At 43.3% G+C, this 20,597-nt stretch overlaps 1 protein-coding gene across 4 annotated transcripts in view; it reads right to left on the bottom strand.

Moving 5' to 3' along the window:
• CRTC2 (CREB regulated transcription coactivator 2) overlaps nt 1-20,597 on the bottom strand; it is a 181,057-nt gene that overhangs the window by 8,975 nt on the left and 151,485 nt on the right. For 2 of the 4 annotated variants that reach the window (XM_085637955.1, XM_085637954.1), the window contains 2 exons: nt 15,035-15,118; nt 2,753-2,966 (listed from right to left, as the gene is read on the bottom strand). In XM_085637955.1, the coding sequence (XP_085494081.1) occupies nt 2,753-2,966; nt 15,035-15,118 (298 nt within the window). The remainder of the gene's footprint in view (nt 1-2,752; nt 2,967-15,034; nt 15,119-20,597) is intronic. The other 2 variants (XM_085637957.1, XM_085637956.1) reach the window with 1 other exon arrangement.

The raw sequence follows: 20,597 nt of genomic DNA, 5'->3' as shown, positions 1-20,597 counted from the left end.
GTTCCAGCCATTTCCAGAGTTGCAGGGCCTCTTGACAAAGAGTCCATAACCCACCCGCCCTGTTTGTTGCAGTATCACATGGCAGTGGTGTTGTCTGTTAAAACCTGCACCAGCCTTCCCTTGATGGAGAGTAGAAAGGCTTTCAATGACACTGTGATCGCTCAGAGCTCCAGCATGTGTGTGTGTATGTGGAGTACGGATTCCGTTGGACACCAGAGTCCTCTGATCTACACCTCCTCCAGATGGCCGCCCCATTCCACGAATGACGAATCTGTCACTACTGTCAGATCTGGTTGGGTAAGGGAGAGGTGTTTGTCTCTGACCCAATCACGGTTCGTTAGCCACCGCTGCAGGTCTTTTGCAGTTCCCTCCGGGATCTGGACCATGTCAGCGAGATTCCACTGATGCTGCGTCCACCGGAACTTTAGGTCCCACTGCAGCATCCACATATGTCATCTGGCATAAGTCACCAGCAGGATGCATAACCACGAGTTCTTAAAATCCTCCAGCGCCGAGTCTGCATTGTCTCGGAAGATACAGCTGCCATCACAGGGCATGTCCGTGAGGGCAGCCTGGACATCCCCTGAAAAGCTAGCTGTTCTCAGACAGGGATGGCGTCTAAGTGCCACCATTGATGAAACTGCTCTGCCCAACAAGTCGGTCATGTCCAAACCACACCTAATGGTGAACTTCGCTGCGTCCCTACTGTCCTTGACAGCTTGGAGAGAACAGCCCGGCCTCCTCCCGAACCTGTGTCAGCACTTGCGCAACTGTGTCCCATAGAGTGTGGGAGTAACGACCCAATAAGCACGCGGTGTTCACCAACCGCAATGCAAGGCTGGTAAAAAAAAAAAACCTCTTCCCCAAGCTATCCAGCCTCTTTGATTCCCATGAGTGCAACAGGGAATGTAGAGACTTGGACCACCAAGCTCTCAGGGGTGGGGTGTCGGGTGAGAAAGTTTGGGTCCCCAGGTGCGAGGCGGTGGCAGTGAGCTCCCACTAGCACATCTGTTAGTGTTTCTTTAAAAGGGAGCAGGGTTTCAAAAGTGGAAGCTCCCGGTTGTAGCACTTCCGTCAAGTCAGTCTTGACTGCCATTGGGGGCAACTCGAGATTCAGGACTTCTTCTCCACCTTGGAATAAGTTGCTCCCTTTTCCTTTGCCACGGTAGGGGGATAACGTTTACCAATATCTGGAGATGTGTCCAGACCACTGGTATTACCCAGTTCCTCACACCAGTCCATACCTTCCTGGCCTTCTAACTGATATTCTAAAGGGTCCAGTGACCCCTCCCATTCTTCGCCGGGACCTATCTGTTCTGAATAGGGCTCAGGTGCCGGCCGACTCCATTCCGGCTCCATGTCGGATTTGTGGATATAAATGGGGCTGGTGCAGTGGCATGACCGTTGCCTGTCCAGATCCATGGAGCCCATCAGAGCGGAGGCCAAAGCTGCCGGTACCGAACCTGATGGATCCCTCTTATCTTGCGGGGGACAGAGGGGTCGGACCGCTCAAATATGTGGCTCATGGCCTCGTAAAAAAGTTTTCCCCTGAGCGGGCGGCGGTACCTATGGCTCCTGGAAAAGCTGGGAGGCTCAAAGAGAATGCCCTAGCAATGACTCAGAAGAACTGTTCCTCTAATGCCGATGCTCCTTTCTCGCATCAACCGACAGATGAAGAAAAGTCAAAGCATGCTTCGACTTCTTGTGCCTCTTCCCTGAATGTCCAGATGACTTGGAGTGGGAGGAAGAGGACCTGGGGATTCTGGAGCGGTTCTGCGATCTCCCTCTCGATTGGGACCAAGATCGACACGGCGTTGCCTGCCGGGTCGCTAGCAGTTTCAGGGACAACTCCCTTAAAGCCTTCGGTGCCATGGACCGGCAGTCCGAGCACGATAGAGCCGTAACCGCACTTGAAACAACACAGACACACAAGGTGTTGTTCTGTTATTGACATGGAGCCACACGGTTTTAGCCCTGTTTTTCTCGAAGACATCCTCGACACATCCAGGAGGAAAATTCCACAATAGAGTTTAACAAAACGTCAAAAGAGTACTGTCAAAAACCGACAGAGGAGTAGCTCTTTCCCAGGATCAGGGTTAACTGGTGCAGAAACAAATGAAATTACGTCGGTGTGAAGAGGGGGTGTCTTTAAAGGTGACGCAGGAGTCCTTCCAGTGCGGACGACACCAATGACACCGCGCAGAGCCGATCTACGCCACCTCCTGGTGCGCAGGGGTATTGCTCATGCAAAAATGTTCCAGATCCAGCCTGACGCCTAGAAAATTCAAAGGTAAATAATTTGCAGTTAGATGTCTCCATCAGATTTGGGTTGTTCTATGTATACCAGGATTTACAGGGGTTAGCACCTTTACAATAATATTGGAAAAGGACCCTTTGTTGTTATATTTGTCACCTGTTACAATGATAATATGGGTGGTCCCAGGCCTGTTAAGATATCGCTGCAGCTCTCACCTCTGAAAATAATACTGTGTGAATGTATCATAAGAGGAATACTATATGCACAACTATCACCTGTTACAATAATAACAGATATAGCCCCAAACAAGTATCTTTATAATGCTTATTTTGTATGATATTGGTGATGATGTCAGTTTGAATGTCTGTAGTGTCTCGGGAATCACAATTTTAGGAGTGACACTCTCAGTTAGAATGGCTGTACCACTCTGATCAAACAGAATACTATTTTGGTATTATGATTGCATACCACTTAAGATATATACAGTGATCTCACCTGTTAGAATGATATTGGGGATAGTGCCATGCCTCGTACAATTATTCAAATTCTGCTTGTTGAGTGACAGAGAATCATGAAAATTGCTGCTGCTCTCATTCTGACTCAAGCTGCCACTTTGATGGTAGTTTGGGCCTCCGGGGCTCCCAAAGAAGGCACTGTTGTTAAGCTGTAAACAAACAGCTGGGTTTTCCACCATGTTGAACTGCTCAAACTATGAAGAAAGGGTAAGCAAAAGAGAAGATCACTGAGTTGTACACAGACAGCACTCTTACACAACTGACAAGCAAAGTCTAGACATTTTTAGACATTTCTTTGACCTCCTTGTTAGCACCTCTCCGAAATGTTCAGAGAACACAAATGTAAACAAAGTAAATAATGATAACAGTCAACACCCTCACCCACGTCTTAAACGAACATTTGCTTTCTCTCTTTTGCGGCTGTCTCCTCATTGACCATGTCAAAGTTGTATTGACAGCAAACACCCTTTTACTTCATAATGTCACAACAAAGCATCACACTTTCTCATATCCACCCCTTCCTTCATCTCATCCTGTGGTGTACCTTGATGCAGAGGCATACAGCTGCTAAAATAAACCTTGACGACAGCTAAGAAGAGATCTAGAATACCTTCAGGTCACAGGTTCTCCTCCCTGCAATTTGAATCAGCATGCGGAGAGTGACAAAATGAGTGTCTCTGAGTTGGATACTGGTAAACCATGTCATTAGTGGCATTATTATGTTATTGTTATTTGTGTTTGCACTTCTGGTACAGTGTAAGGGATGTACAAGTAAGCCTACGCAGAATGGAATCCAAGATCTCAGTGTCAACCAACAGCAAAGCAAATGAGAGAGCCAATTACAAACATTGGCCCCTCCTAGTAGAACTTTCCCCATCGTGGAATATATGACAGACACATAAGGGAAATAAATCTACCTGTGCTGGCTTATACTATCAGGCTCTTGCTAGGTACACAAGGCAAAAGCAACCAGAAGTCAGAAGTAATGATGAGTGAGAGAAATAAAAAGACAGGGATTGAAAATGAAGATGGCCATACAAGATGGCTGCAGCAGACTACTGAGCAACTGTAGGAGATGCAGAGAAACATGTAAAGCAGGGACGGTTCTACCAGAAGAACAGATTACTTCCATTTGGTAATGCTCTTGCTGTTGAACAATCTATATAAATGCAGATTCCTAACCTTCTGGATTACCGCAGGCACCAGACTAAATCTGGAGCTTTTTCAGCAACTGCTCCTGCGCGCTGGTAGGTGGCGCCATCAAACTCCACAATGGTTTTGTACTACCTACGGAAGTGATGGGGCAGAGCACTATATAGACTACAACCCCTGGTCGCTGAAGTCCGTTGTTCCTTTCTTTCCGCACTCTTCAACACTGGGACTGGAGCAACGCTCTAAAACCTTTGTCGGTATCTTACTGACCTCAAGACATTTTTTCAGACAGTGTGCTAGGACAGTGTTCCCCCCCAAAGACCACAGGCTTCAAAACCATACCATGACTGCAGTAAGTAAAGTTTAGTTATGGTGCTACAAGACGTCGCCTGTAGTGTGAAGGGTCCAGTGTTGACTTGCAGTGCTGCAACAAATACTCCCTAATGCACCTGAAGACCATCAGTGAGCGCAAGGCACAACTGAAAGTCACCAAGCATAAAAAAGAAGGCCTTACCTATGCAACACACTTTCCTGTGATGTGGCAGATCTTATGCAAGCTTATCCTTCACACTTCAGTGGTATTTTAGATGTGTTTTGATCAGAGAGTGCCAGGGCCTGAATTTTTGCAATCAGATGATCTGGAGTTCCTCCTCTTCAAAAACCAAGTGTTTAGGGATATGATAAACTGGCAGTCCTCTAACTCACACATCTTGCAACTCCCTCTATTAACGATCTTTAGAGATCTCAGGAAGGCCTTCCAGAGCATACAAACAAATTAAAGTGAAAAGTGAAAGAAAGCATCTACAACGGACTATTCCTTCTCTTCTCCTTTGCAGAGTTGTGAAAACTGACCTGCTCTGGATCAAGGCACAGACGGCCACTCTTACAGAAACAGGTACAACAGGACACATGTACACTTGCCAACAAAGCCATCTTTTACGCAGCCTACTTTTTCCGTCAGTGTAGCAGCACTGCTATTTAATATTCAGAGGTATTTATTCGGAACTTGACATAGTCAGCACAGCTATCCCTCCACTTGCCAAAGGGAGACAAGACAACTATCACTCTTGGCAGAACAATCCTTAGCTCTGCTGACAGGTATGTTGATCAGTACAGACAGCAGAGCTACTAACTATCTGTTGCAGCTAGGAGAGTCTTTCATTTGCAAAGCTCTGCCTTGCTCTGTTGGGATATCCTTGGATAGGCGCGTATATGTCATTTCACCTGTCAATTCAATCTGTCTGGTGCAGAGCAAGTGGAGTGCGACCAAAAAAAACCTCAGCTACCATTAGTGAACAGCTAGTCTGCTTGTGGAGGAGCACACTGCCACTTCTGCAGGGGCCCCATGAAAATGCCCTCCGGACAGGTGTGGTGCAACCGTTGTCTCAATAGATGTGTTGATGTATTCCACCAACTCCGGGGTAGAACAGAAGCAGTGGGTTCGGATGATCTTGTGCTATGTTTAGGGCTTTGAGGGATCCTTGACCTCTTTTCTTGATATATTCCAAACAGTCACCAACTTCTGCTCTTAAAGAATACCGATTGATGTGCATTAGTAGGGCGACTGAGACATCTAGTCTAACCTCTAGGTTTTTAGATGTTAAATTACTTTACAAATTGGAGCCGACCTTAGACCTCATTAAACCCCTTGTAGCCAAGAAACTGTTCCTTCAATTCCGATATGGGACACTCCCCCTTTATGCATTTACTAACAACTGGGTGGGGGCCAATAAATTATTATGTCCTGGGTGTAATGAGACAGAAGAGACAGAGACCCATGTGATCTTTTTTTGTCCTGCATACAAGGCTGATAGATCTAAATGTGTTCTACAACTTTGTAGGAACTTGGGAATTAGAAATTTTAGAGAGGTTTTTAGGCTACTAAAGTATAATACACATCCGGTCTTTGTTGCTGCTATAACAAAAATTATTTTTGCTTTGTGGTGCAAACGCAGATGTTTAGGGAAAAGTTAGGGTCGAGACCTGGAGGGTGTTGTTTTAACCAATATTGTTATCCTTAATTTAAAATGCCACTAACTGACGTTTACATTTTAAATCATGTTTTTTAGCTTATTTATGTTTTTTCAATGAATTGTGCCAGATGATGACATTCTCCCTTACGTTGTTAAAAATCGCTTTTAATTAACATATCGGCCCATGCCTAAAGTATTCTACGATTTAATAATCTGAGGGAGTGAGAACCTCTTTTCATCGCCATTTTCTTGTTACTTGGGATTAAAATGTAAAAAGTACTATTATTTGTCCCTACTTCCCACTTTCCCTCAATTCTAGTAAGTTATTTTATGTTGTTGCATTTTTAATGTTATTTTATTGTGCTTTTATGGCAGTAATTGCCGAAATAAAGTTCTTTTGACTTGGTATATGATATGTATACTTCCGTGGTCTAGTCAAATTGACATAAAAGAGTGTTTCCAGAAAAAATAATAAGTACTCCTTAAAGTTGCATCTATGTTTGAAAGATTAACAGGTGTGCATCCAGACTGCCTACAATTGAAACTAGAGTATGCATTTTTTTATTGCAACTGTAAAATTATGATTTTTCTGGACATCGTCTTTCTTGTTCTTCAACCTTTCTAGGTTCAACCAGACTGTCATCTTGCAGTAAATACTATGAGGCTTTCATTTTCCGAATCGTTCTATTAGTCATATCTAACCAGCATAGCGAAGATGTTTGCTATACCTTTCAACTCAGCTTTTCATCACATGATCAAGCTTTCAGTTGCCAGGAGCAAGTGGTAGTCATTGATGCAGGGGATAAGGTCTGTTGTCTCTTTGGCATATACACAGATGCAGGTCACTATAGTTTTTTACCTGTTTCAAACACAGCTGCACGTAAAAGCAAACAAAGGAGCCTTCATCTTTAGCACGGAAATAACACATTACATCTAAAAAATTTATATGAGAAAGGAAACTGGTTCCAGTCCAGCAAATAGAAAACTATTAAAGTTTTAAACAAATGTCCAACATCATGAATAGCTCTTTAAATTCTACTTTGTTAGGATATCCTCTCATCCGGAACAGAAAACTAATGACAAAAGGATGCAGTAAATCAAAAGGAATTATGAAATGAAGTAATCTCAGTGCTGAAATGGTCCTCAGCTCCCACTACCATGTTCTTGATATGAGGGTTTGTGCAACGGAAATTAGATGCAGTCAAATATTTAAATCTGTACTTTCTAATATCAATACCCTTAAGGGATTCATTAGCATAGCAGAAATGCGAGTAAGAGTGAGGCCTGCCATAGACTAAGAGGTGACCCTCAGTCGTTTGGCAAAGGTGCCCCACAAGGAATGTTAAGCAGTTCTTTATGATTCTCGGTTATGGATCTCCTTGAAATATTTATCAGATGCATCAAGGCTGTGGTTTGCCTGCCTAGTTCCAATTAGACAGCAAATGGAGAAATAGGAAAAACTGTAGCAGAGCATTACCGGTTGCACATTTACTTGGTATTACCTCTGTGTCCAATACTTAAGTCTCAACACGATAGCAAGCCGTTAGCTGATGTATCTGTCAACGGCTAAAACACTTCTGGTCACTTGCCAAACTGCTTCCATGCTTGAAGCTTCCTTTGTAGTCAACATTCTTTAGATTCTGAATACTCATTCTCAATTTCTGAACTGCTGTTGCCGATATCCTTTTCAATTGTCCTTTTCCAGCAGGGCCTGTCTCCAGTGCAAGTAGGAAACTATCTTTTTGCTCATGACTTAATTATTTCTGATTTTCACAGGTTGCAATTGCAGACCCTTGTCTAATCCCGTGTCTAACTTCTGGTGCAGCTATTGAGATATAACACTTGTATTAGCAAATTTTCCTTTCAATACTTTTGAATTATGTAACATGGTCCACAATTTTTCCTTTGCACTTATAATTTGAGATGGTAAAATTCCTAGAGTCGCATTTCAGCAAACACTTGCTCTTCATCCTCCTCTCATGGCCAAACGAAACACTGAACACCTAAAAGTATGTATTATTAATATATGTCAGGGTCACTGTAATATGAGTTTGCGGTAAGGAATATTTTAACATTGTGAATGATTGGTGTAGTATATGTAATATCCATCAGTAATAAAGGATTCAATATGCTTTGATTTCAGAGTGCACTTCCCAGGTCCTCACCAAAGTTTTTTAACCTATATCCCGAATACAGTCTGCTGTTGCATGTTCCTGGGGACCTCTATTTCTGTTAACTGCGCTTTATCAGTTCTAATTTACAATTTCCTCTTTAATCTTTTGCAGGTCCTAAAAGATGTTCATAAAAGCCCACCTCTCACACGGCATTTGATCTAGATTATCAATCAAAAGCTTCACAATCTTTGGTAGGAGTAAGACAGGCACCATACGTGAACAAACCAGGGTTCAGCCTCACACCGCCACTAAACAAATCAAGTCTTAAGGTATCATGGCTTACAAGAAAAAATGAAAACTAAAGCAATTCTGAGCAGGATCTTTGGAAGCTGGGTCCCAATGACAACAAGGCCTACACATTTTGTGGTATTCTAAACCATGTTCATTGAAAACGCAGGAGAGTAGTTTCTCCTAAGCATATGATATGACTGAAAATCCAATGCCGAAGGAATATAGGTATCAACGGAGCCCATGCCACTAAATAGACTGGTCCATACAATCAGAAATGTAAAACTAAATCCAAGTATATGTTGTTCATTTGACAGATAAATCAGAAAAATAAGAAATTTATGAATGTCCTTCCTCATGACATTGGGCCAGCTGACACCTAAGAAGTAGGCAGACATAGTGTGGAAAGCATTCATGCAGAGCTCTCAGCAGCTACAAAGATGAATTAGCAGCCAAAATTGAAGCTGCAGAAAAATGCAAAGCTAAAAGACGCCAACAGCAACAGCATACACTGAAGACAAGGGGGAGAAATGTACACATACTTTCACTGTACAGTGAGAACTGGTGATGAAAAGGAATGTCCCAAAACAATCAAGAAGCAGCAACCCCTTAAAACCTAGAGCATCAGTAAATTGTTTATCCTTTTCACTTGTCCGCATAACCTCCAAGTGATTATTGAAATACAGAATCGGTTCCAAAGTAACAAGTAATACATCTCCTGACATAAGTACTTCATAAAAAATGAAAAATGGATTGGCAATGAATACATTTGCCCCGCATAAAAAAAAAAATGACATAGCTAATGTGAAAGAGATCCGAGAAACTCAGGAAACCAGTGAGGATTAGTATCAAGGAACACTGATTTCAATTAAATATTTGTAAATGCACATTCCCATCTGAGATTATAGGTCAAACCTATTAAGGCTGAAATATATTACATCACTACTGCCTGACAATAGATTATATACGCAACTCTCTACGACCATTAATGTTTACTCACAGAGAGGCTTCACACAGCAGGAAGAGATGTGAAACAAACGAATAAGCACATTTGTTTAAGGCCTAGAACTAAAACTAGTCACTGTAGAAGATAAGAGAAATATATATATTTTTTAAAACCTGCCTTGGACTGACCAATAGTGTGACACAGTCACTCAGCTTTTTAAGGCTGTAACTTAAATAGCTAGAGGTAAACAGTACAATAATGCTAGACACTGAATGCATATCTTGTCTTTAAAATCTCACAATAGATAAAACAGATATTTGCCTTATCTTACATCACATAAAGCATTTAACAGAGTTTATGTGGTGTTAAACAAGATTACTTTCTGCAAAAGACTTTGCAGTGGTACTGTTACACCAATGGCTTAGGAGCAGTAACTTCCTAGCAATATACCTGTTTGGTGGACACTAAAAGGACTGAAGATTTTACGTTGTGTGTGGTGTCTTCAACTGGGAGCAGTTTCGATTGGAATATTTTGTGGTCCGCTCTGACCACGAGGAACACCCCACTGTTGAGAAACAGGTCCGGGTGCTGATAGCACCAAAAAAACGGAACAACGTACCTGCTTGGAGCGGCGTCACTGAAGTAGCGAGCGAGGATCCTTCCCTGCAAGCGACCTAACGGGATTTTAATTGAGGAGGCAAAGGTTCAGCGACATCCACTATGGACAACAATTCGCCAAGAACTACATCATCCAGCATGCCTAGCAAGCATGCGCCCAATGGGGCGGGACTACAATTTCAAACTACCTTGATAAACCGGCAAGCTGCTCCTTTCCCCTTTACACGCCAGCCAATGAAAAAGGAAATACATCCGAAACGCGTATGGCAAACATGGCGTTATGATGTGCTGTGAGGACGTATCTGAGCTTGCTGCTGCCTCCCTTGCAATAAAAGGTGAAATCGAACGTTGTGTGTGGTGTCTTCAACTGGGAGCAGTTTCGATTGGAATATTTTGTGGTCCGCTCTGACCACGAGGAACACCCCACTGTTGAGAAACAGGTCCGGGTGCTGATAGCACCAAAAAAACGGAACAACGTACCTGCTTGGAGCGGCGTCACTGAAGTAGCGAGCGAGGATCCTTCCCTGCAAGCGACCTAACGGGATTTTAATTGAGGAGGCAAAGGTTCAGCGACATCCACTATGGACAACAATTCGCCAAGAACTACATCATCCAGCATGCCTAGCAAGCATGCGCCCAATGGGGCGGGACTACAATTTCAAACTACCTTGATAAACCGGCAAGCTGCTCCTTTCCCCTTTACACGCCAGCCAATGAAAAAGGAAATACATCCGAAACGCGTATGGCAAACATGGCGTTATGATGTGCTGTGAGGACGTATCTGAGCTTGCTGCTGCCTCCCTTGCAATAAAAGGTGAAATCGAACGTTGTGTGTGGTGTCTTCAACTGGGAGCAGTTTCGATTGGAATATTTTGTGGTCCGCTCTGACCACGAGGAACACCCCACTGTTGAGAAACAGGTCCGGGTGCTGATAGCACCAAAAAAACGGAACAACGTACCTGCTTGGAGCGGCGTCACTGAAGTAGCGAGCGAGGATCCTTCCCTGCAAGCGACCTAACGGGATTTTAATTGAGGAGGCAAAGGTTCAGCGACATCCACTATGGACAACAATTCGCCAAGAACTACATCATCCAGCATGCCTAGCAAGCATGCGCCCAATGGGGCGGGACTACAATTTCAAACTACCTTGATAAACCGGCAAGCTGCTCCTTTCCCCTTTACACGCCAGCCAATGAAAAAGGAAATACATCCGAAACGCGTATGGCAAACATGGCGTTATGATGTGCTGCGAGGACGTATCTGAGCTTGCTGCTGCCTCCCTTGCAATAAAAGGTGAAATCGAACGTTGTGTGTGGTGTCTTCAACTGGGAGCAGTTTCGATTGGAATATATATATATATATATATATATATATTCACTGAAAAAAAAAACAAAGGTTTCAGGGGAGTTATAGTTAGCTGGACATTTCCCTCGTACAAAACCATTGAAATTCCCCCGTTATAGTTAGTTCAGCTAACTATAACTCGTGCCCCCGTAATGCACTGCTGATGACATCACAGATTACATCACTCATGACATGGTCAGTGACATCACTGATGACATCACTGATGACATCTCAAATGACATCACTGATGAAATAACTGATGACGTCATTCATGTGATCATTTGATGCATCTTCTCACAATCTAATACCTTTGGTACACCCACTCTAAATTACATACTGCCACTCTCAAAACCATAGACACTCCAACACCAATAAGTACATACCCCATCACAGAGTCTTAAGTCTAAACACCCATCCACTCACTCACCCGTAGTCACTCATACTTATGGTCACTCAGTACAGGACTATCATAAGCACTCATACACTTATATAGACACACACAAACCGCTACTCATTTATAGAGGTACTCACACACATACTCAGTCATGCAAATAATTAATCACACTGCCATTTACTCACCTATACAGTTATACACACAAGCTCAATTACTCATACAAATACTAGCACATTCTTATGGTCTTATACAATCAATGATACAAGCACACACTCATCAATACAGCCACTCACACTATCACACACACTCAGTTATAGTCACTTCTGTACTCCAACATACATATATACTGCCGTTCACATATGTAGTAAATTACACATGTACTAATGAAATATATATTCACTCACTAACACAACCATACACATATTCACCCACCCATACAGTCCATTACAGAACTAGTGTTGAAACCATGCACCCAGTGAATTACCCACTGACTATGCACAGTCACACACATCCCACCCACACAAACACTCAGGCACCCATAGAGATACTCAGACAACCAATCAATAACTTATAATCGACACTCATGTACCTATTCACAAAACCATGCATCCGCTTACACATCAACAGACAGACGCATGCAGACATTCACACAGTTTAGTCACTAACCCATGCATTCAGTAAGATACGTTTAATCACTCACTTATACAGTCAGTCACGCACCTACTAAATCCTCCATACAGACACTTATACACCCACTCATTCCCCAATACAGCTTGGCATATATATGAAAAAAAATTAAACTTTACAGAAACAGACAGACACTGAATGATGTCATCAGTGATGTCACTGACCATGTCATGAGTGATGTAATATGTGACGTCATCAGCAGTGCATTGCGGGGGCGCGAGTTATAGTTAGCTGAACTAACTATAACGGGGGATTTTCAATGGTTTTGTACGATGGAAATGTCCAGCTAACAATAACGCCCCCGAAACCTATGGTTTTTTCAGTGAATTTCTAAGGTTTTTTTAAATGCTAATTCCTAACTATAACATACCTGAAACCTATGGTTTAAGTGAATTTCAAAGGTTTTTTAAATGCTAATTCCTATCTATAACTTATCTCTAAACCTATGATGTTTAATGATTTTCAAGGGATTTCTAAATCTTTATTTTTCAGTGTATCAATTCCTTTAATTGTTTTTTTATATTGTTTTTCACCAGTGTTTAAAGTTTTGTTTTTTACTTATTTCTTTTAAAAATTAAAAAATATTTGTTTTTAATGAATTTGTTTAAAAAAATATTTGTAAATTTTTTGCAACTATTTTTTATATATTGTTTATATTTTTTAACCTATATTTTTTATTACAATTTTTTTGGAGTCGCGCACGCTACGCAAGAGAAATCATGCACCCAACGCGATAGGATGCGCGACTCCTAATTTTACCGTAAAAAACAAAAATAGCCCCTATCACTAATTTTTATTATCCCCGGGGACCCCATCCCTCGGGGCTTATAAAAAATGTTGGGGACCGTGGGGGGGAGCCCCAAAGCCCCCAGCCGGCTCCCCGCGTCCTTCGGGAGCTGGCATTGCTTTTCCACATGGGGAGCTGCTGACATGCAGCTCCCCATGTGGAAAAGCAATATGGTTTGGATTTTGAAAGAGAGAGCAGGTTTCCCTGCTCTCTCTTTCAAAATCCAAACGAAGTTTGCTATGGGAGGGCGGGAGACTCCCGCCCTCTCATAGCAAACAGTGTCCTGGGGGTGGGCACCCCAGGACACTGTAGGAGCCGGCCCTGGGGAGTGGCGGTCTCCAGGAGGGGGGCCACGCAGCCCCCCCCCTCAATACATAAAGCCCCAGGGGGTGGTGGTCCCCGGGGCTTGGGGGGGCCGTTCAGCCCCCCACCCTATTTTCTAGCCCCGGGGGGTAGCGGTCGCTGGGGCTGGAGGGCCCCCCTGGGCCCCCCATTAATATTTTACGCATTATGCCCCCGGGATTTGGCACCCTCGGGGGCTAATTATTAAGGAAGAGCGGAAGTCCGCACTTCGTTTTTAAAAAATTTTTTTACGGCCGATTCCACGCACCCTGCGCGCATTTTGCCGTTTTAAAAAAAAAAAAAAAAAAAAAAAAAGGGGCCCTGGGAGTCCTTCTGGGACCCCCTAAGCAACTCTAGAGGGTCAGAGTATTTCTACCCTGCCCCCTTTATATCTTTCACACACTTATTTCCCTTACTTCTTCAGCCTCGCTTCTACCGAGGCACAAAATGGCTGCCAACAGATCATGGTTTCGAATGTTCACAGACACTTGACAGCCAATAAGCATTCAGCGCGTGATCGGGAGGGTGCGCGCACGGTGCGCGGATCCTCCGAGGCCATAGATATATATGTACTTTTAACTCTAATTTTCTCAGGAACTACTGAACGGATTTACACCATTTAAGCAAAAGGCACAAGTCTGAACCGAGGACTACCTGTTTGCCAATTTTGGGGTAATTCCGTTCAGCAGTTCGGGCTGTAGCTGCGGCTAAAGGTCCTATGGGAAAATGCATGGGGAAAACGCGTTTTGGGACCCCCCTTTTTTCTCGGCCCCCGCTTGACGAATCACCCCGAAACTTTCAGGATAGGACCGGAGCTGGCCAAAAGTTTTGAAAATTTCGCGAAGATTCGTCAACCGGCGCCAGACTTATTGGGAATAGAATGTTGCGGATTTCCGATGGAAAATAGGTCCTCACTATAACTACCTAATGGCGACCGCCAGTAGGTAATATATATATATATATATATATCTATATATATCGATCAACGAATGAACCTTTGCTGTCGCAAATCTAATAGCGAACTCAGGAGTCAAAAATGAAAGTTTCTTTATTTCATCACCATTGCCATTGCTGACAAACGCGTTTCAGCCATAATGTCCTTTTTTCAATGCCCGACCAAGGCCGTCATGGCCGAAACGTGTTTGTCAGCAATGGAATAAAGAAACTTTTCAACTCCAGAGTGCGCTATTTGCGACGGCAAAGGTTCGTTCGTTGATCAAAAAAAAAAAAAAATTATATATATTACCCCAATTAGTTGCTGACATTTAAAATGCGATGTTTATAGACAGCAACACCAACTCAATCAACAAATAAGATGCCCTCACTAGGATAGTGAGTAGCAAGACCCACATAAGCAGAAAAATGGAGAGTGAATCACAAGATACAGAAAAGTTACAAATCGGTTAGACTACATGGATAGAGTGGTTACAGATATACAAATGCAAATAACAAAAAGTGAGCAGGGCGACAGAAGGAGCAAATCAAGAAGCATCAGAAATGGGAGCAGCGACACAGAGGCTCAAGGCAAATGGCAAAAGCAAGCAGAAAGCAGCAGCTGAATATGCAGACATATCAGGGATAATTTAGGTTTTTGGACAACAGTACACAGTGTCATACCTGCTGGGACAAAGCGCTTGCTTGCTGGGCGGTAAGCTGCATATCAAAGTAAGGGTCATCAAAGAGACTGCTGAGCAAAGAAGCCTGCGGCAGAGATTGGAAAAGACAGAGGAGTAAAACAAATAACCCCTAACGGACGTGAAATTTCTGACCTTCCACAATAACACTCACGGTCTTTCAAGTTACAACTTACCAAAGGCAATATACCTGGCATTGCTGCACTGCAAGTGACACTCTAACAGGACATGAGTTGAACAGGTCTCCTCTAACCCCTCCACACACCATTTGAAGTCCAGTCGCTAGAATGGTTCTGTGAATATCTGTTAACTCTGGGCTAGCAAGCACAAAATAACTTTTGGATACATGGTGTGTGTGAGAGTGTATATATTTTTAAGAGAATGAAGTGGTGTGAAATGTTTGCATTTTACTTATGCAGACTGAATCACGTCCAAATGCATTTGTGAATTTAGGTTGAGAACACCGCACACTAAACTCATGGGGAGAAGTGAAGGTTTACTCAGACTGTCTGGCATGGAGCATTTAACCAGTTTGGACAAGAGGAAACGGGCTTCAAACTATTAATTCTGCGATGGCTGGCAAACCAAATTGGCGGTCATTATTAAAAACAATTACAAAAAACAGCTCTATAACTGTGAACATGCAGATCAATCAAGATGATGCATCAGAATTCAATGGCCGGTCAAAGAAAATTGTCAGAATAACAATAATGATAATAAAAATTGTAATGATACTGATAACGATACAAATAGTATGGATACTATGTATGGTTACATCTTCAACCGGGTCAGAAGTACCAATTGAACACAGGTGGCAATCAGAAACAGCAATCTGAGTAACAATGATGATTGACAGATGAACTGTGGCAAATTGGGCCCAGACGTTTTGCACTGGTACCATGCCAAATGTGTGCTTTGAAGGAGGTTTTCTGTTTCAAACGCAAACCACGCTGGAGGAGAAGTGGCAGAACTCAGCCAGATTTCGGCACTGTCTTGGGTCAGGAGACCCTCATTAACCAGTAAATCAGAAAGGGTAGTGTGGATCTCCTGCTGAAATAAGTCGCCAACCAGCACTAGAAAAATCTTGGTGAACACATGGAGGGCCAAGCTAATTCTGAAGGGGGTGGGGGTGCAGCTTGTACTGGTAAGTGGGTACATATTTCCTTTACCAGAATCCTCAAGAATTTCCACAATGAAGTAAAGACTAGGACACACATTTAAGCAAGCCGTGTTTGCAGATAGAACAGAGTCAATCTGTTCTTTAGAGAACTTAGATGAGGAGGCCCAAAGACATGATTTGAAAAACCTGCTGTGGAGGAAGATACAGAAGTGGTGGTGGTAGCCTAAGAATATTCGGATATCAGTCTTCAATTTCTTCTAAATTGAAAAGAACCTAGAGTAATATCTATCTTACTCTTTCCTAGAGTACAATCACCATGTTGCAACAATCAGCAGTTGCTACACGTATGCTCGACGCTGTTGAATAGAAAGAACTGAGGAAGGGAAGGAAGACCTAGGATCTATCATGACTGGGTGCATCAAATAGGAATTATGGCATGTAATATTAACTTTACTAAGATACTCTATTCTTGGCAGGGCCAAGATGCTCTACAATGCAGAAAAGGTTGTGGGGGCGGTTGAGAAGTTTTTTGAAGATGAGTGCTGTTATTGTGATCTTGGCTATTTCTGTGGATGGTGAAACCACAACAACTGTAACAGCCAAGATATGTCATTAAGAAAAATTAGTCTGATAGAGACGACAAAGTTGGTGGTGGCAGGTTTAGCAGGAGGAGTCCCAGATTTATACTGATGGGCGCTCCTCAGTGAAGGGAAGGTCCAGTTCTATCGCCAGAGCCTCTTGAGAGATAAGGAGATTTCAGCTAGGCCTGGAACCTCACATCTACCATGAAGTTCATAAACTAGGCAGAGGTATGAATTGTCCCCAGTGTCTGAAAACGACTATGGCAACATCACAGAATTATCTGAGCATCTCTTGATCTGACCCACCTGTGGGAGAAGCAGGAGAGTTCAGAGTTACAGTATGGCATGCAGGATTAATGAGTAACCTCTGTCCATTAGCAGCTGCAACCAGACAATAAAGCATGTCAACTGGAAAAGGATGAAAGTTGATCAGGAACCACGGAGTGCAATCCTGTGAGCATGAATCCCACATCAACATCTTGTAATGGTTCACATCAGTAAATCTCTCATGAGGTGAACCTTGGTCAGAGCCAGCCTTATACGGACCAGTATTTCTTAGTATTGACTTCAATATGTGTCAGACTACCCAAGCATATTGGTGCCAATCTGTGTTATTCCAGCTGAAGCAACATGTGGTGGGACATTGCAGTAAGGTGTTGGTATTCCTCCTAGCATTCTCTTGACAAACTAGTGTTCTTGTATTGTTAAAAGAACAGACCACTCATGAAATCTTAAAGGTATCTACTACTTCCTTACTTCTCACTCCTGAATACTATGATCAAGAAAATGAACAGCTAATGAGGAATCGGATTTAGACAACAACGTAGAAGAAGGATCATTACACTTTGTACAGTCAGACTTGGGATGCGCTTTATACAAATTGAGAGTGTCAACTCACGAGAAACAGCCTTTACCACGCAGGCATTACCACACATATGCCTTTACCACACATGGTAAGTATAGTTAAGTATATGTAGTGTGAATATATATATATATATATATGTATGTATGTTTAGAGGTTGGTAGGGTAAGGGTATAGGGTAGTAAGAAATTGTTTTTAGGGTTTAGGGGTGGGTAGGGTGATAAGGTTTTTCTTTAGGGTTTATGAGTGGGCAAGGGTATTTATGGTTTAGGGGTAGGTAAGGTATAGGGTGGTAAGGGTATTTTTATTAGGATTATGGGGTTGGTAGGGGCATGTGGTGTTAAGGTTATTTTTTAGGTTTAGGGGTGGGTAAAGGTATAGGTTGGTAAGTGTGTTTTTAGTGTTTAAGGTTGGGTAAGGGGATAGGGTGGTAAGGGTGTGTATAGGGTTCAAGGGTGGGTAAAGATAGTGGGTGATAAGGAATGCGTTACTTACCTGTAACTGCAGTTATCCAATATTGGTATCTTTCATGGATTCACATACCTGAATCATTCCCCGTAGTTGGGATGGGAGTCCCCGGTACATAAATAAAGTAATGTCCCATTAGACATATATAGTAATAGGCCAAGGGCCTCACATTAGTAACATCTCCATGTCCTTTTGTAAAAAGGACCAAACTCTAGAAAAGAGCCAATCAGCTATCACCACCCTCTGGAACCCTCCTGGAAGGAGCTCTAGTCCCTCAGATTTTCGTAAGCACAGTGCTAAGAAGGTGTATCACTGTGAGAACTAGGTGAGCCCTTCCGGGGGGGGGTTGCATGTGAATCTATGAAAGATACCAATACTGGATAACTGCAGTTACAGGTAAGTAACGCATTCCTTATCCAGTATTCGGGTATCTTTCATAGATTCACATGCCTGAATCAGAGTAGTAAGCAATGATAAGCACATTTCGGATGGTACAGCATATAAAAATTCACCAGATAATAACATATCAATGTGAAACATAGAAAGTACCAAAGGTCAATTAAAGAAACCATTATGGAACACAATAGAGAAATGTGCGTATAAAAGAAAGGATGGTGGGATGAAAAAAAAAAAAGGGTTCACCTCTATCGAAATAGATGACGCAACACCGCCTGTCCCACTGCAGCATCCTTCATGAGTTCCGTATCCAAGCAGTAATGCTTGGTAAATGTATGCGGCGTCTTCCATGTTGCCACTCTGCAAATGTCTGTGATAGGCACAGCTGCAAAGAGTGCCATGGAAGTAGACATCGCCCTAGTGGAATGGGCTCGAACCGTGGGACGCAAGGGTTGGCCCGCTTGCTGATGACAAAGTAATAGCTCCAGAAATCCAACGAGAGATACTTTGTTTAGTAAGTGGAAGACCTTTCCTAGGTCGACTGTAAGCCACAAAGAGTTGGTTGGATTTGCGGAATGATTTTGTCCTGTCAAGGTAGAATTTAAGGCAGCGTTTAAGGTCTAGAGAGTGTAGAGCTCTTTCTGCCGCCAGTTGAGGATTTGGAAAAAAGGTCCGCAAGACTATAGGTTCATTGAGGTGAAAGTCTGACAGGACTTTGGGCACAAACTTAGGATTAGTCGCAGTATGACCCTGTCATGTTTGAACTGAAGAAAAGGGTCTTGAACTGAGAATGCATGAAGCTCACTTACTCGCCTGGCAGAGGTAAGGGCAGGAAGGAGTGCCGTCTTCCAAGAAAGATATTTAAGATCAGCTCTGTGTATCGGCTCAAAAGGGTGCTTCATAAGCGGAGCAAGAACTGTGTTGAGCTGCCAAGTGGGAGGCAGAGACTTCACTGGAGGAAAAGTCCTGAATATGCATTTGAGAAATTGTTTAATCAACCTACTAGACCAAAGAGAAGGGCCTGCAGAAGATCTTCTGAAACTGGATATTGCTGCTAGATGAACTTTAATAGAGGCGTGAGCAAGACCTGAAGTTGCCAGATGGAGAAGGTAAGGCAGTATTTGTTCTGGGGAAGACGAAAGAGGGTGTATTTTCGCTGACTTACACCAGATGCAGAACCTCTTCCATTTTAAGGAATATGTCTTGTTAGTACTGTCGGCTCGAGCCCGAGCCAGAACCGCCCTGCAGTCTGGAGGAATGTCTAGGCCATGAAACTCTCGGAACTCAGGAGCCAAGCCGATAACTTGAGAGATGCTGGATTCGGATGCAGGACTTGTTCCCGGTTCATTGTGAGGAGAGAGGGAAACGGTTTCAAAGAGATCTACGGTTCCAGAGAGAGAAGATGGAGCTCCGTGAATCAATGCTGACACGGCCACGCCGGAGCTATTAGGATTAGCGTGCAGGGCTCTGTCTTCATTTTCCTGAGGACCCTGGGAATCAGGGGAATCGGTGGAAAAGCGTATGCAAAGACGTTGAACCAAGCGATCGAAAATGCATTCCCTAGAGATCCCCGTTGGGGATGCCAGCTTGCGAAGTTTTGGCATTTGGCGTTCTGCTTGGTAGCAAATAGGTCCAGGAGAGGAGTGCCCCATTGGGAGAATATGCGGTCGAGAGTCCGCTGGTTCAACTCCCATTCGTGGCATGTTGTTTGTTGCCTGCTTAGAGAATCGGCCAGTACATTGTGTGTTCCTGGAACATATTCCGCTCGAAGGGAAATGTTGTGATGAAGTAACCAGTTCCAGATTTTTTGAGATTCGTGAGATGGTGTCAGTGAACGAGTCCCTCCCTACTTGTTCAGGTAGTGCATCGTCATAGTATTGTCCGTCCGGACGAGCACTAGAGAATCTTTGATCCTGGGAAGGAACGCCAGGAGAGCCAGATAGACAGCTCGTAGCGTGAGGAGGTTTATGTGAAGCTTTCGTTCGGCAGGAGACCACTTCCCGCTGATTTGGAGTTCTTGGAGGAAAGCTCCCCAACCCTCCAGGGACGCATCTGTTGTGATGACCTGTGGAGAAGCTTGGAGCAAGAAAGGCAGGCCTTGATAAAGAATCCGTGGACG

This window comes from Triturus cristatus, chromosome 12 (assembly GCF_964204655.1).
Source record: "Triturus cristatus chromosome 12, aTriCri1.1, whole genome shotgun sequence".
Lineage (NCBI taxonomy): Eukaryota > Metazoa > Chordata > Amphibia > Caudata > Salamandridae > Triturus > Triturus cristatus.
This window is presented reverse-complemented; position numbering and strand designations above follow the sequence as displayed.